A 17658-nucleotide genomic window follows, 5' to 3' on the forward strand; every position below is an offset into this window, starting at 1 on the left:
ATATCTCATTCAAAAATGGTATGCTACCATTCAACAGTTTGGGGTCACTCAGACAATTTCATGCTTTACATGAAAACTCACACTTTTATCCATGTGCTAACATAACTGTACAAGGGTTTTCTAATCATCAATGAGCCTTTCAACACCATTAGCTAACACAATGTAGCATTAGAACACAGGAGTGATGGTTGCTGGAAATGTTCCTCTGTACCCCTATGGAGATATTCCATTAAAAATCAGCCGTTTCCAGCTAGAATAGTCATTTACCACATTAGCAATGTCTGGACTGCAGTTCTGATGCATTTAATGTTATTTTCATCGGGAAAAAAAATGCTTTTCTATCAAAAAATAAGGACATTTCGAAGTGACTCCAAACATTTATACGGTAGTGTATATTTATAGGTTGTACCGTATCGATGCTATTTTATACACTGCAAAAACTCAAAATCTTGCCAAGTCTATTCGTCATATTTTTTGTCAGAACGTCTCATCCCACTTAATTTAAGATAAATAAACTAACAAGTGACATTTCAGCAAGATGGAAGGACTCGTTTTAAGACAATGCATCTTAAATATCTTGTTAAGTCAAACAATCTTGAAATTATCTTGTTTTAACCTCGTGTCGTCCTGCGGGTCAAATAAAAATGTGGAATATATATATATATATATATTCACAGTGAAAACTTCCACGTGTTCAAAAAATTTTTGGGAAATTTTTGAACGTTTTTTGGTGGAAAAATAGAAATGTTAAAAATAAATGTTGCAAAAATTGTAAATATTTTCAAAAAATAAAAAAAAATTCCCATAAACATCTAAAGTGATTCCATATATATCAGTAAAACTTCTAATATTTTCTTTAAGAATATTTTGAAAAAAAATCAACCAAAATCTGGCGAAGTTCTTTAAGAACATTCGGAAATTCGCTGGGTTTTGGTTGATTTTTTTTCTGAATGTTCTTAAATTTCTTTTAACATTTCTTTTTTTCCATCAAAAAATTTTCAAAAAATTTTGATGCGTTGTCTTAAAACAAGTCCCTCCATCTTGCTGAAATGTCACTTGTTAAGTGAATTTATCTTTAATCAAGTGGGATGAGACATTCTGACTAAAAATAAAACAGATAGACTTGATAAGATTTTGAGTTTTTGCAGTGTACCCTGGAAGATCATCGAAAAAGAAAGTTGAGAACTTCTCAGAGAAACAATTCACCAGACTGAAGGCTGTGAAGTTCTGTGTGATGTGTCCGACCTCCTACTGTCAGACTCACCTGGAGACAAAATACAACGTGATGGATCCTCAGGAGCTTATCTCCTCCTGTCTGATGATGAAAGTTGTGATGATGTTAAGAAGATTTTCCCAGACAGCGCAGAGAGATGGTCTGGCAGTGAAGTCTTGGGAAAGCAGAGTTTCTCTTGGAGAAGATTTCACTCTGAAGGAAAACTAAACAGGATTTATTAGCGGTCAGAGAGTCAGCAGAAACACAACGTGCCCCAAGAACGGTTATGTGGAAATGATTCCAGCTCTGCTGCTCTTTCTGTCCGTCTCTCTCTGAAGTTGAAGCCTCAGGAGTTGAGGGTGTTTGTGGATTTTGAGGAGGGTCTGGTCTTCTTTTACGACATGGATGCTGCAGTTCTCAGTAGCTCACTTCATTGAGAAACTCTGCCTACATAAAAGGGAGAACATGCAAACTCCATGCAGAAAGATCCCAGGAAGGCTGGGATGTGAACCAGGGATCTTCTAGCTGCAAGGCGACAGTGCTAACCACTGAACACCACAAAGTGCAATATGTGCAATTTACATTTCAGGGTATCTATTTTTTATTTTATTTACACAAAGTGCTCTTTTTACAACCTTCCTAATATTGTATTGGTCCCCTGACCCATCAAGGCCTGGACTCCTCTAGACCTCTGAAGTTGTGCTGCGGTATGAGCAGATCCTTTAAGTCCTGGACGTTGTGACGTAGGGCCTCCATGGATCAGACTTGTTTGTCCAGCACATCTCACAGAGGCTGGATTGGATTGAGATCTGGGGAATTTGGAGGCCAAGGCAACACCTCAAAATCATTGTTGTGCTCTCCAAACCATTCCTGAATCATTTTTGCTTTGTGACACATTATCTTGCTGAAAGAGTCCACAGCCATCAGGGAATACCGCTGCTCTGCAACAATGCTTAGGTAGGCGGTACGTGTCAAAGTAGCATTCACATGGATGGTAGGAACCATGGTTTCCCAGCAGAACATTTCACAAGCAGCACACTGCCTCTGCCGTCTTGCCTTCTTCCCCATAGAGCATCCATGTGTTCCCCAGGTAAATGATGTTCAGCTATGTCTGTCATTTAAAAGAAAACATGATTCATCAGACCAGGCCACCTTCTTCCATTGCTTCATGGTCCAGTTCTGATGCCCACATGTCCACCAGGGTCGGCATGACTGCTCTGAGGCTATACAGCTCCACAGTCATCAAACTGTGATGCACCATAAATTTTGGCACCTATCTTTCAGCAATCTGAGCAACAGTAGCTCTTCTGTTGGGTCAGACCACATGAGCCTTGGTCACCCATGACCCTGTCGCTGGTTCACTACTGTTCCTTCCTCGAGCACTTTTGATAGATCCTGACCACTGCAGACCAGAAACACCCCACAAGAACTGCAGTTCTGGAGATGTTCTGACCCAGTTATCTAGACATCACAATTTGTTCCTTGTCAGACTCACTCAAATCCTCACATATGCCCATTTTTCCTGCTTCTGACACATTCACTTTGAGGACAAAATGTTCATTTGCTGCCTATTACATCCAACCCACATAACAGGTTCCATGATGAAGAAATAATCACCTGTCAGTGGTCGTAATATTATGCCTGATGGGTGTATTTTGTTTTTCCTTGTACACAAAACTGACTCGAGAAAACCCGCAAAGAATTCCAGTGTACCTGTGCTGTACCTGTGCAAACAGCAGTAAAACTGTTCTCTCTATTCTTATGCGTCAGTCTGCCACATTAATTAGACTGATCATTAGATTGGCTTTAAATTTTAAGCTCCTTTCGGCTAAATGACACCTGTTCAGCACTAAATAACAGACAATGAAGCAGTTTTTGATGACAATTTCCGATAGTAATCCTCAAAGCTTTTAAGTCCATGAGTTGATGAAATCTGAGCAAGTGCACCATTCGTGTTGATCTTCTGGAGCATGAAGGGAGGAGGATTGAAAATGATGAAGACAGTGTTGCGTTCTTTAAAGACGGTGGATTTTTAATTTTAACGTGGTTTTCAAGGGCAGTGGCTGTTGACTTCTACAGTGCAGATGATTCATATGGACTCATTAAACTACCTGTAAAACTTTAAGTAAATTTCATTTAAATAGCATCTTTAAAGAGCAGAAGTGTTTGCTCAGTGGGAGCCATTGGGTTTCTTTTTGTAATGCAGGTGGTGCAGGTGTTAGAAATAACCCCCACAATTGATGATTCGTTGGTTAAAGTGATGTTAGAGGAAGATTAGTCCTCAAAAGTACCACTTGTTGTCCTCTTTAATCAAAATTTTCAACCCAGTCAGGGTTGAAACCTACCCAGCATCATTTCAGGGCTTCTACTGTGGATTGTTTCTCTTCTGAGAACAGCTGTGGTGGTGTGGTTCTTGTGGTTAGAACACTTACAGGTTCAGGGCGTCCTGCAGCGGAAAAACAACTTCCTGTACAGTCTTAATGTCGACATTTAAGGTGCCCCTGTTTGTACTTTCTACTTGAGAGATGACATGGCATTGGTAAAACAAGTCCTATGAGCTCAAGTAAGAAGCAAAGAAGACACAGAGAAACAGAAATTGCAGGAGCAAAAACAAAGCTAAGACCTCAGAAGCACGGTTTCTTTTTGTGTTGAGCCCAGAGCGAGGACAATCAACAAACCCTGATTACAGAAGCTCACCACTCCTGCTGGTACTGAAGCTGCAGATCTCAAATGTTTCTGAGAGAGGGCACAGCATTTAATGAAACATGCACCAGTAGGATCACGTCTACATGTAATTATAACAATAACCATCATGAATAAGACTAAATCCAAGAAACACAAACAACCACTGCTGCAGTCAGCCTGTGCTCACTGTGATTTTAGTTTAGTTTGGCCTGCAGCTCAGTGACTCACATTTAGAATGTATTTGAATAACTTGCAATGGTGCATTTTTTGGTAAATATTTTCAAAGCCCCAAATGTTTCAAAACCCACAAACAATGCCTCTGGTAAACTGTTTGTCTTTTTACAATATATTTTACTGTGAAATGTTATATTTGAAATGAATCAGCTGAAAATGTAACATCTTTTTTGGGATAAGGTGCCTGAGCTGGTCTCCATCCTCTCCTCTCTTCACCACCTTTCTCCTCTGCCCTTTATCGATCCCTTCTTCTACCTCTTCCTTACAAATCCCCTCCCTCTTTCCCCCTCTCCCTCTCAGGCCTTTCCACCTCCATTTCACTCTCCTCGCTCTGTGCTCAGGAGCTCTTGGGCAGGAAGCAGGGCAGAAAAGGGGGCTGGGAACTGATATCAGATGTTTTGTTGTATTGAGATGGACAGGAAGGACTGTTCTGCTCTATCAACCTTCATCATTGTCCTTGGTGGAGGCAATGACAGCAGGGACGGCTGGCCAGCGGAATCAACCGCTGTGAGAGCTGCTGAAGCTCACTTAGACATCACTTTTAGAGGCTTTCAAGGAGGAGTTCTGTTGAAATGTAAAGACAAAGCTCGGGTATTTTCGCAAAACCTTGAGTCCTGACATCATGTGGATGTTTGACATGTACACCCTAAACATTGCAGATGAAGTAACCCCTCCATAGCAACAGCAGTCCTGATGCCAGTTGCCACCCTCAGCAGTCAATGACCCCGACACGGCCTGGTATGGCAACCTTACTGCGAAGCTGAAGCCAAACTGGTTAGCTTGGTGCACGGCCTTGAAGGTGATGGGAAAAGCGACTACCATCCTTGCTGTCCATTTATGAACAAACTGTTTTAGGCAAGCCCAGAGGATCGTACTGAGCGTCACAATATAGAGCTCCTACCCTCAGGGAGATATAGACACAATACAATATTAGGCAGGTGGTCATAATGCATGCCTGCTCGGTGTATTTACATTAATTTCTTGCTGGTACTTTTAATATTCTACGTTAATACTTTTGAATTTTTTTTAATATTTGTGTTTATCTTTGATTTATGTGCTTATGCTTCCACGCTGAGATCTGATAAGTCCATCTACTACAGATGGGGCGTCAGTAGGCCGATAGCGAAGACGCACAGCTGAACTAACAGCCGTGTCGAAACCTCAGCTGAACTTTCTCCTCTCATTTCCTGCCATACTCCACTGATAGATTCTAAATAATTAACAGGAAGAATAAAGCAATCTGACCGTACTTTAACACGTGTAATGTTGTGCTGACCATATGGATTAATAATGATCTGGATTAAAAAAGGAGAAATTCTTGGAGAAGTCAGTGTCGGTTCATACTTTGATGCCCGGGATCACAGTTCTGACCTGTGGATGCTGGAAGAGCTGAGGTTAGTTTTACTGCTGGAGGGCAACATAACAGCTTCTGATGAGGTGATGTCTGGATGTGAAGCTGCTGCTGCTGTCCAGCCTCAATCCTCCTTAACTCCAGCTACCAGGGACATGTGAATTATTAGAAAAATCAGTGAACCTGGCGTGACTGACGGTTGAGTGGTTTGGAGACAAATCACACGGACACGTCTGCCTGGAGCAGATCTCTGGTTGCGGTCCAGCTAGGACTGTTTGCTGTATGTGGTTCCCTGCTTCTCCTGCATCTGTCTCTGCAAAAAAAAAGAAAAAAAAAACGCCAGAAAAAAATCTTATCTAATGAAGCTGATGGGGCTAACAGCTGGATGTGTATGATGCTTCAGCAACACATGACAGTTTAATCAGCTCAGCTGCTGCCGAGCTGGAAGCAGCTCTACATCCCCTCTGATGGGACTGAGCTGCTTTACATTCACCACTTTTCAAACCAGGAAATGCCACTTCAAATTAAATACATTAAAAATGTTAAGTGCACGATGTATGTAAGAACGTTACATGCACACTTTATTTTCTTGTATCTCTGATGTTTTCTCAAGTTTAGTGTTTTCCAGTTATTGTTTACTGTATGCTAATCTGTTAGCTTAAAGGTCCATATCATTATCATTTTAAGAATTATGTAGGTTCACATGTCTCAAATGTGTATTTCGTTTCATAGTGGCTGAGACATCGACTCAAATCCCAATTTCCAGCCAACTCTAAACTAAAAACTCACAACTTGACTGGCATAACGTGGTAAATAATGAGTGTGAAAGCCTGGAAGGCATGAAATGGTTAATCAAAGGTTGTTGCTAAGGTCGGACCGTACCCGTAGCTGTGGCTACGGATACGCACTTGCCATTTGCCAATCAGATACGCGAGCTCTGGTCACGTGATCCCGGTACGCTAGCTGTACGGACCCGTAGCATCGGTACGACAGTACGGACCCTAAACTGACCTAACATACCCTAACTTAACCTTTGCTTACTTTCAACAGTTTGCAGTGGTTGCAGCTTCTTGTCGCGAGACTGCGTACGGGTCGTCTGTCTGGCAAATGGAAAGTGCCGTACCGTATGTGGACACTACCTAAATCAAAATGGACAGCATGTAATAAACGTTGTTCCAGAACAAGCACTCCTTCATGTGAACGGAAATCCTAAATATCACTGGTCTGCCCATGCAGGAAAATGCACCCATCACATCACAAAACATCAAACAGTCAGGAATGTCTTGGGGAACATGACAGTCACCCAAGATGTTGAGTGACCTCCAAACTTCCTAGACCAAATTCTGATCCAGCATCAACAGGATGCAGTGGAACATGTTTGATTCCCAAAGGATCCACTGCCAACGTCCCGGTTCAGACCCCATCGACACCTTGAGAGGTTCAGGTCCAGGTCCAGTGGTTCAGAGCATTTTTGACGACATAACGGCCCAACACAATATTAGGCAGGTGGTAATAATAATGCATAACTGGTGTATATTTCATATATATACACTACTGTTCAAAAGCTTGGGCTCACTTATTTTGGACTTCATCACCATGTCACCAACTGCTACAGCTCTGGCTATGAATCACCAGTGAGTTAAGTGTTTATACTTCCATTGAAATGTCTTAAGTTGTTGCTGGGCATTGGTTCCTCATTCTCGCTCGTTTACTTGCCTGTTTTAAGCTTCCAGGTTCTATGGATAGACCATGTTTAACTTCAAAACACTATGAACAGATATGGAGAAAGTGCACATAAAATGCTCAAAATGTCTGCAAAAAACTTCATGCACCTGAAGATTGACAGTAAGCGTTCACACATTTGGTTGGTCTGAGTTTGGACATGGGATAGGATCTTTCTGATCTATGGATAAAGGAAGAGAGAAGGGGATGGACTTCATCATATTTGGTCAGGGTCTTGACACAATAAGGACATGTAAATATGATCAAATCAATGTAAAATGATACTTAAGAGCATGTCCATACACTTTGCACACATGGATAAATAAAACCTTGGAATGCTGAGATGACAGGATGTGTTGTTTCAAGGCTTTCTCCTGTTAAAACTGTACCTTTGACCACCACCTGTACCTGCATCAAAAGAAAGGGAAGAAGACTTGGTGTGTTTGTTCTGTTATTTACTGCACGAGTTTGGCCGTGGTGAAGTAAACAACTCTGAGCAAACTTCAATAAATCTGATTTAAATCTGAACCAATTCTCTTTGTCCATTTCGCTCTCTCATTCACGCTGCAATTTCATTCCTGCTTTAATCCATTCTCTTTTGACAGAGCTTTCATTTATTTTTCACTATTTGCTTTTCTGATGCCATTTAGATTAGTTCTCTCCAACACTGCAGCCCACAGTCTTCGGACTTCTGCTGTATTGTTGGGGTGACCTATTTCTGCTGCACTCCTTTAACCACGCCTACACTTAGAAGTCATTTCATGTTTTGACGTACAATTTATCACTGCATACGTCTGTGCAGTTGCAAAGCTACACATATAATTGTAATATCCATCTAAACAGTAATGACTTTATCATATAACATCAGTAAATACAGAATCAATGATAAATCCTAAAATAAACAAGACCTGAGTATGTCATTTGTTTTTATTCTGTGTTAAGTTACATGTGACCATTAAACTTCCAGGAAGTTATAGTTGCCACGGAGATACAGTAAATATATTCAGGTACTCTTATATGAAAAAGTGAGTGGGTGTGTGTCGTGTGCGTCGTGTGGTGTGTGTGGGAGGGGGGACTCGAAGGGGGTTAAACATTGACAGTGTGTACAAGGTTGAGACAGTCACTTGTGTGTGATTTGTCAAGGAGTGGAATAAAACTGACTGGGATTTAAAATCATTTCTGAAAAACAACAAGAAAGGGAACAGTTATCTAAAGCTACGAGCAGAAAGAAAAAACATGAACATAAAACCACATAGAAAAAGAGGAATAAACTAAAATGCTAATTTACAGACACACAGGCAACAACAGACGGCAGAGATCGTTTGTTTCCCTCTGAATTTGTGTGTGAGAGATACGAGGAGAGGACGACGGACGAGAGAGGAGAGGTCTCTACTCTCTCTACTCTCCTCTCTCCCCCGCTCCCTTCTCTGGTGGCAGGAATCAAGCATCCGAAAACCTACGGCGAGCTACTTGGACGCGCCTCAGGAGGGGGAGGCGGGAGCTGGGTGTGGTGGCGACCTGTGGAGTTGGAGTCAGACTCGTTTTCTAAGGCTTCGTTATGGCACGTCCACTCTAAAACGCTACAGACTACAGCTGCAGCCAGAGTCCCACAGTCCTCCCCCACCTCCCACCCCATCGTCACCCCTTCTTTAGGACTCTGGACTCTGGCTATGTCTGTAAGCTCCACACCCAGCACCCCCACATCACTGCCGGCCTCCTTCACCTCCGCTACACCCCTTCTCTACCCCTCCCCGATCCGACTCTAGAAGGCACTGGTATTTACTTATTTCTCCACATTCTAACATCTGGATTCTCTATTTAAGATGAGCAATTGAGGCAATGAGGATGCACGAAAACACACGTACAGATACACTCGGGCCAGCCGGGTAACTTACGGGGGTAGAGCTTGCTCCCGCCGATGCTACCAGTCCTTCTTTATACCTGTGTTGGCGTCACAAATGTTTTCATCATGTAACAGTCTGCTGACGGCGGAGGCAATCGGATATGTAAACATCGACAAGGCTAACATCATGACAGGCGAAGAGATATACAAAATCAATGTTCAGATGTGGTCCGTAAGTGGTTTGGACTTTAGGAATGGCCTATAAGCGCTTAAGTAGAAGGTAACTGGGCTTTCTAATTTTGGTTCACTAAGATGTTTTGCTTCTCGTCAGGAGGCTTCATCAGTTCTGACTGGTGGGGGGGTCCCAGATATTTGGCCTCAAACACGCCTGGAAAGGGTTGACTCAAGATGTTACTAGAGGTGAAACCGCACTCAAAACTGCATTGTAACTAGCTGATAAGTGCTGCCACCAGCCACTTCAAACAAAGGAAGCATCACAGATGAGAGGTGAAACATCTTGAGGAACAAAAAGAAGTCCAGCTGCTTTCTACTGTAGCACTGAGGATTACCTTGACCTGGACGATTTAGAATCTACACGTAGATGTAAATGGCCTAAATTCGTTGCATCATTTTGATTTACTTGCACCTCAGGAGAAAATCCTGACAGACTGTTAGAAAGTTCAGGTATGGGCTTCAATGTGCTGCCTTCACCCTGGTTTGAAAACAAATCTGGTTTCTGAACTACACTATTGTTCAAAAGTTTGGGGTCACTCAGACAACTTCATGTTTTCCATGAAAACTTACACTTTTATTCATGTGCAAACATAACTGCACAAGGGTTTTCTAATCATCAATGAGCCTTTCAACACCATTAGCTAACACAATGCAGCATTAGAACACAGGAGTGATGGTTGCTGGAAATGTTTCTCTGTACCCCTGAATTAAAATTAATCAGCCGTTTATCGGTATTTTTTTTCTGCCAAATATCGGAACCTGTATCGGCCTCAAAAATGCATATCATTCGGTTGAAATCTTTGTCTTTGGTATAGCACAATCCAGCTATACAATTACAAAATTTGAGCCTGGAAGTATTCAGGGTGGTACCTCAGTGGTTTGTGTAGTTGTGGTCTTTTTATTTCTGACAACTGACAGAGCGTTCCCAAAAACGAAGGCAGCAGATTGCACCCGCTATGTATACTAACAACATTTACGAACTTCCGCAACATCTTGAGGCCATTTGGATACATTTTGATGCTAATCTAATTGTGTGCCCAGCTAATTATTTTTTTTCCCCCATGTTCATGTGTATCTACAGAGCAGTGGACAGAAAGACACACAAGGTTGAAAAGAGTGGTTTGTGCACAGAGCGAGTGTCTGCATTGAAAACCTTGGTGTTGACACGCCATGCGCTAACCGCGAGAAACTGTTACCCCATTGGATATTTACACAGTGAACAGGGACCGGCTCCTACTCTACACACTGAGTTTGGCTGGTACATTTGGAATGGTTTACTATGGAGACAGTTAGAAAAAGTCTAGGAGTCTATGTCCTCCTATTACTAGTAGTTTACTAAAGTGTCTATTCTAGTTTTCCTGGTTAACATCTGAGGCTCAAAAGCACTGGAAGAGATGACTGATGCTCTGAATTCGACTTGCCTTCGTGGCACAGCAGTCAGGGCTGTTAACAGTTTTCTCTACCAATATGTTCCTGAAGTCAGTTTTATATTTGGAGCCAGCTAGATCAGCTGAACCTTCTCTTTCTAAATTCTTCTACTGTCAATTTTAAAGTATTAGTTCCAATATATTTTGAGGATTTCACTTTCATTGTAAGATTTATGTCACCCATTCTGTATAGTAAGTATGAAGCAAAGTTGATTACCTTAGTTTAGCATAAAGGCTCAGAGGCAGCAACAACCAACTACCTCCAGACATCACTAATCAACATGTTAGATCTGTTTGTTTAATCTGTACAAAACCAAAAGAAGAGCTGTGACTGTATGCTGTAAATGAAAGATGGACGTAGCATCTGGGTTTGAAAAGAAGAGCCAATGCTGAAGTGTTTTAACCCCCTAAAACCTGCTGTTGCAAAAATACATCAGTTTTATTTCTTTTTATTATATATAAAGCTCTTTTTTTTCTATATTTGGCTTTTACAGGGTTGTGTTGTTTATGCATAAATAAATAGGTTGTTTCGAAGAACATTTCGACGTAATTTAAAAAGAACTGTCCCGATGTGATGTATTAAGGGCTTCGTTTTTCAGTGTTTTTGGGCCTGAGCTACATCAGATTTGCACATTTCTTTATAAATTAATTAGAAAAATTAGGAGAAACAATCAATCTGTTATGTTTAATCAACTTAAAAATGTTTTTTGTTTTTATTTTCCTTCAAGGACTTTATTTTTCCAATGTTTTCGGGCCTGATAAACGTCACAGTTGCCCATGGTTTAAAAATTATGTAGCAATTTCAGAAGAACCAACCTAGCTGTTGTAATGTAAATTGAACTGAAACAGTTTTTGTTTCTATTGTTCAGTGTTCTTTGTCTCAAATCGTTCAGATCCAGCGTTCAGGCCTGAGATATGTCATATGTGCACATTTCTTGTCAAATTACAATAAAGCTGATGCTATATTTTTGCAACAGTGGGTTTTACAGGATTAAACCAACAACCAGCAGGGGGAGACTCCTGAGGTCTATGAGAAAAGAATCAGACTTCTTACTTTATCTGTTATCTCAGAAAAGAATTTCCTATTTGTCTCATTGTCTCAATCGCTAGTTTGAAGCCTTCTTTAACACGGCATGATGTTGTTTTTGTAAATTCTGTTTCCATTTAGAGTAAGATGGACGAATGTTTAGTTTTAAAATACCAAACAGAGGCATCAAAAAATTCTAACTGAAAACAGTAGTCTACAAGCCAATGGGTGAGGCCACAGGTGCTATGGCCATCTTATATACAGTTTATGGATTTTTAGTTACTGAATAATTCTAAGGAACTTCTTTAACTGTTCACTGGTAACATGACAACCTCACAGTGACAAATAACAGCTACTCACATAATCCCAAACCAAATTCAAATATGTAGCTTTTACACTTTGGTTTTTGTGCAGGTTGACCAGGACGTTTTAATAAGTGACCTCTAGTGGTGAAGGCCGGTGGATTCTGTTCCCTTGAACAGTGCCAGGACAGCTCATTTCCACGGGCAGAACTTCTCATTTAACTCTCAACAGGAAAGCAACCAAACTTACTCCCTATATCACTCCATTAATGCTAAATAAGGTTTACAAAGAGCATCATTCTGCTTTGCAGCGTCCATGCTTTGAAATGTCTAAACCCCACTTCTTTCTCTGAACTCTTGGTTAAAAACAGACCAACTCCTTCTACCTGAATCCTAGGGCAGTGCTGACTGGAGTTCATGAAAAATCGACTTATTTTAGTCCTCTGTTGATAAGAGCATCCACTTGAAGCGATAAAAATAATGACTGTATAAACAACGCAAACATCGGATATTTCCAGTGCATTTGTGCCTTAAAGAAAATACTGTACATAGGGCTAATGTCCTAACCACGCTCCTGTCTGTACATGCTACCTACAGTATACAGTGACATTGTGTCAGACATCTGACTTTTTTTTAAAACACTGACTTTGTATGCAAAAGGTGGAGTTTTTATTATACAAGAGAAATTATAGCTTCTATTCCTTCTGACAATGTGTTGTTTGCCTTCATTGTCTATTCCCATGTGTGGATTTCCCAGCCTATATCAAAGTATCTGATAATAAAAAAATAAAAGTCACACAATGGACCACTTTGTTTTTCTCTCCCTTATCTGTTTTTGTCCGAGCACACCGCTATTCACAAAGGACACGCCAAGCAAAGAAACAAAAGGATTAAAAAAACACGTTAAAATTAAAGGTATACTTTATCTGTGTTACAATCTGAGTTATGGTCCTCATTTCCTGTTAAAAAGTTCCCTGTCAGTTGAGGTGAAATGTGAATCAACAGAGCAGTTTCACTCCATCAGGAAATAAAATGAAAAAAAAAACAAAAACAAACAACAGCTAGAAAATGGCTGCTGTCTTTGCCTCTCACATCAAGGCAAATCAATGAGCTCCGGAGTGGCAGTTGAGACTTCATCACGTCAAAATCTCACCTCCAACGACTCCTCCTTACCGCCGCTCCTCCTCTCCGCTTTGAAATCTGTGGATCTCCCCAGAGATTTGGAATGGACTGGTTAAAAATAAATAACAGTTTTTAAAAAGTCTCTTTCAGCGTGGAAGTTTCAGCTCTTCTGTAACTGGGTTTAATAAAGACAGAGAAGAAGACAGCTGGAGGAGACTGCTATAGTCACTTATTGTGGTTCACGTGTTTGAGTCCTCCATGGTGATGCCTAATGTTCAGGGAGTGTGTTTGTGTGTGTGTGTGAGGGCATCACTCCTTCTCTGCGGGTTATGGCTGCTACTTGAAGATATAGTTGATCAGGACCTGAAGGAGGATGAGGAAAACGATGATGACGTAGTCGCGCTGCTGAAGGAACGAGCTGCCCTCCACCCGGCCGGCTGCACGACTCCGTAACACACTGATGCTCCTACAAACACACATACGATCTGTAAGCACTAAAAGGTGTGGCGTCACTGTCAGAATGCAGTGCAACCGACACACTTCTCACCTGTTAATGTCCTCCTGCGTCTGTTTTATAGATTCAATGGCACTTTGAAGTTCACTGAGGTCTGCTCCTTTTTTCCTCAGTCGACTGTTGTGTTTGCTTTGTGTCCTGCAACAAAGAACATTAGAGAGCGTTTCTACATTTTTCACCAAATTAAATTAAACCTCTAAATGCACGAATGACCCACCGTTTATGTAAGGCAGATTAGGCCGTGTATTAAAACCATGTTGCTTGTAACCTTTTCAGAATACATTAGTGAAACCATTTGTGTGTATTAGCAATGACATCAGGGAGGTTGAACTAAATGTGGTTCTAATTCCTTTCGGGCTAAACTATCGTTTGGGCTAGCTTCATCAGTCTCATGGTCTGGTTCTGCTTTTAAATTAATGGGTTTATGTAAGGCCCAAATCTGAATTCCACATTCTAAATAGCCTTGGTAGCATCTTCATTTGCAGAGCCTTCAATATCCAGAAGTAAGCTCTGCTCTAAACCTGTTACCCAAGTGCTGCACAACCATGTTACTCTACTGTAATAAAATTACGAAATTAAATTCTTCATTATTGCGTCTGCAGTTATCATCATAATAAGGTCAAGCTGGGAACAAAAACAACAAAAAGAAAAACAAACATGATCTGCTATTACTTGTATTTAACATCCCAGGTTACCTAAAGGTTGTTAGCGACCCTCTAGGACAGGGGAGTCAAACATAAGGCCTGTGGGCCGAAACTGGCCCACAGGATGACTTTGCAAAGTGCAAAAAATACAGAAGTGAAAATGAATACTTACTGTGAAAATATTTAAATGCACAATAGTTTGGTTTAGTTGAACTCTATTGTTGATGTACTGCCATAACTTTTGTGCATTTTCTTTGTATAAATTTTATACGTTTACAAGGCAGGGGAACAACTTGAACTTTATTTATTTGTATAGCACTTTTCATGCAGAACAACACAGAGTGCTTCACAAGAATGTAAAAACAAAGAAGACAATAAATAAATACAATTAAAAGTAGAAATAAAAATAAAAAAACCAACTCTCCACCCTCCCTACATATAGACAGCCATTCACATGCACACACCCACGCAAGCACACACACACACATACACAGACTCACACACCCACCCAACATGACATCATCAAGACATGGCGAGGCACCGAGGCTAGAAGAAAGGAAGGAAGACACCACCTTGAAGAGGGGGGCAGCCACACTCTGCAACTTAACCTTCTTCCTTAATAGTTCCTACTTTAGTTTGTTTGATGTGGTACTCAGGACTACTACACAGATGTGGAAATGAACATATATTTAAAATGATTTCTAGATCCTGACAAGTTGTAAATACTAATTGTTCAGTGTCAGACACCTACAACTAAATGTTTGGTGCCTTTATAGACACACTGATGTGTAAATTGTAATATACAAATGATAAACCGACGCATAATATTGTTAAAATTTCATTTATTTTTCTTAAGAAATTTCAGGTTCAGGTCAGTTTGAGAAAGAATAATATTCCTATTTTATTATTACTCCGCCAAGGAACGTGGCAGAGTTATGTGACGACCGGCAGATGTTTGTCTGCCTGTTTATCTGTGTGCAACATTACTTAAATATGGACAAATGGATTTAGATGGAATTTTCAGGGAAGGTCAGAAATGACACAAGGACCAAGTGATTCGATTTTGGCGGTGATGTGGCCTCTAGTCTGGATCCACAGATTTGTTAAAGATTTCTGTATCATTGCGAGATAGCAGCACAGCGTCACTCTTACTGTGATAACAAGTGAACACTACATCAGCTGGCTTCTGATGATCACATGATTGCTTTCTTACTATACAAGGAACAACTGATTAAATTATGGGGGTGTTTCCTAGTCCCATCAATTCCTGCCGCCCGCTACATATTTAGGTCATGCAATTTGGTATCCATACATAACGTACACGTGCATAACACACGCCTGTGCTCGGCGTAAGGTCATTTTGTTTGTGGGTACATCTATAATAAATGGCCACATTCTATGGTGCTGTGATTTCTGCCACGACTATTTTTTTTTTAAAGATTTCAGCTGCCGGACATCACAGAATGACTGAGCAGCCTTGGCAAAGTACTGCACTCTCTGAGTGCTTTTCTTGTTCAGAGCTGTTTTACGCTGCAGTTTCGTGATTGACAGGCTTATAAAAAATGTAAGTTCCATTCCTAACTTTATTTCTTAGATGTTTTTGAGCTGCTGTGTATTTGTAAGAATGATAATGTATGACGGTTAGTGTAACTAAATGTTTTACAGCTCGTTTTAGTCATGTTATCCTGTGTCTATTTGTATGTGGGTGTGAAGGTGCGTAGCTCACGTTCGCTGCCAGATGAGTCTTGGCGGTCGGGTTCGGGTGAAGAGCAGCCGCTCTCTGGGCTCTTGGGCTTGTCGCTCTTGTGTTTCCTCTTTGGCACCGTTACCTGTTTACACATGCATGTACGTGAGCACACACAAACACACAAGAATAAACAAGTTAAACAACCAGGTCACACTCACCAGCTACAACCCAATTAAATATATACCAAAAAATCTTAGCATCCAAGACTGATAAATATAAAGAAAAAAAGGCCTATGTTTCAATAGTCCCTTCCCCCCAACACACACACAAACATGCTAGTCGGCATTGGCGAGATGATGACGGCTGTGTGAGGCATGCTGGTACATCAGTAAATCACTAATCAGTAACACACAAACAGCATCCAAAAGTAACCAAACCTGCCAAGAGCTGGCACATTACCAGCATTTAGTTCAAAGGCACTGAAGTGATTGGATTATAGCTTTTTAATGCAATATTTCAGGCAGATAATCTTATCTTGCAAACCAGATTTTAAGGTTGATTTAGAGCTGGCAGCACAAACACATTTCGAGGTTTGTCTGACAAAGACCTGAAGGTCAAAATGTGAAACAGCGTAAACACACTCTCCATGATTCTTTAAGAAATAAACCCATAAGGACAGATTTGAATTAACTAAGCACCGTTTCATGACAGCATGGAGAGTTTCCAAAGACACAAAGACGTTAATGCCGTGTGCAGAGCAGCCAATCACGGGAGTCTGATGTCGCTGCACAGCAATTGGTAAAAGGTAAACCAATGCCTGAAAGTACTGATGGTGACTTATATATTCACATGATTCCCTGGCTTTGGCACTTGGCAGGCGGCTACTTTGAACACACACACACACACACACACACACACATGTTTGTACTTCTATCTTAGTGAGGACATCCATAGGCGTAATGCATTTCCTAGAGCCTTACCCTAACCTTAACCATCACAACTGATTGCCTAAACTTAATCCTTACCCTAACCCTAACCAAACCTCAATTCATACCTGTTCTCTAAAAACAAGTCTTCACCCTCAAACATGGCTGTTTCAAAGTGAGGACCGGCCAAAATGTCCTCACTTTGATAGTTAAATGCAGAAATGGTACTCACCATGTAGCAAGTACAAGAACACACACACACACACATACATACATACATGTGTGTGTCTTGCTATCATTGTGGGGACTTACCATTGACTCACATTCATATCTAACCCCTAACCCTAACCCTAACCCAAACAACGCCTAACCCTAAAGAAACGTTTTTGCACTTTTACTTTTTTCAGTAACAACAACATGGCCAAGAAAACACTGTTTAAACTTGTGGGGACCGAAATGAGGTCCCCACAAGTGACATTGTTTTCGGTTTTCCTACAGTTGTGGAGACATTTGGTCCCCACAAGTATAGCAAAAACATGGGCACGCACACACACACACGCACACACACACACACACACACACGCGCACACACACGCGCACACACACACGTTAGACTGACTGCCCACAACAGCCTTTACAATCTCAACACAGAATTAACAAAAAGCAGCATGTCAATAAAGTTAAGAGGCCATTAGCCAACATAACATGGAAACAAACAAATCAGAGG

At 40.9% G+C, this 17658-nt stretch overlaps 1 protein-coding gene across 10 annotated transcripts in view; it reads right to left on the minus strand.

Moving 5' to 3' along the window:
- Positions 1-12941: 12941 nt before the first annotated feature.
- The window catches only part of osbpl8 (oxysterol binding protein-like 8), a 122501-nt gene continuing 117784 nt past the window's right edge, over positions 12942-17658 (minus strand). For 9 of the 10 annotated variants that reach the window (XM_051954743.1, XM_051954809.1, XM_051954615.1 and 6 more), the window contains one exon: positions 13740-16147. In XM_051954743.1, coding sequence (XP_051810703.1) covers positions 16010-16147 — 138 coding nt within the window. In that variant the 3' untranslated portion in view covers positions 13740-16009. Of the gene's footprint in view, positions 13627-13707; positions 16148-17658 lie in introns of those variants that run through there. The other variant, XM_051954911.1, reaches the window with a different exon arrangement.

This window comes from Acanthochromis polyacanthus, chromosome 1 (genome assembly GCF_021347895.1).
Source record: "Acanthochromis polyacanthus isolate Apoly-LR-REF ecotype Palm Island chromosome 1, KAUST_Apoly_ChrSc, whole genome shotgun sequence".
NCBI classification, from domain to species: Eukaryota; Metazoa; Chordata; class Actinopteri; family Pomacentridae; genus Acanthochromis; species Acanthochromis polyacanthus.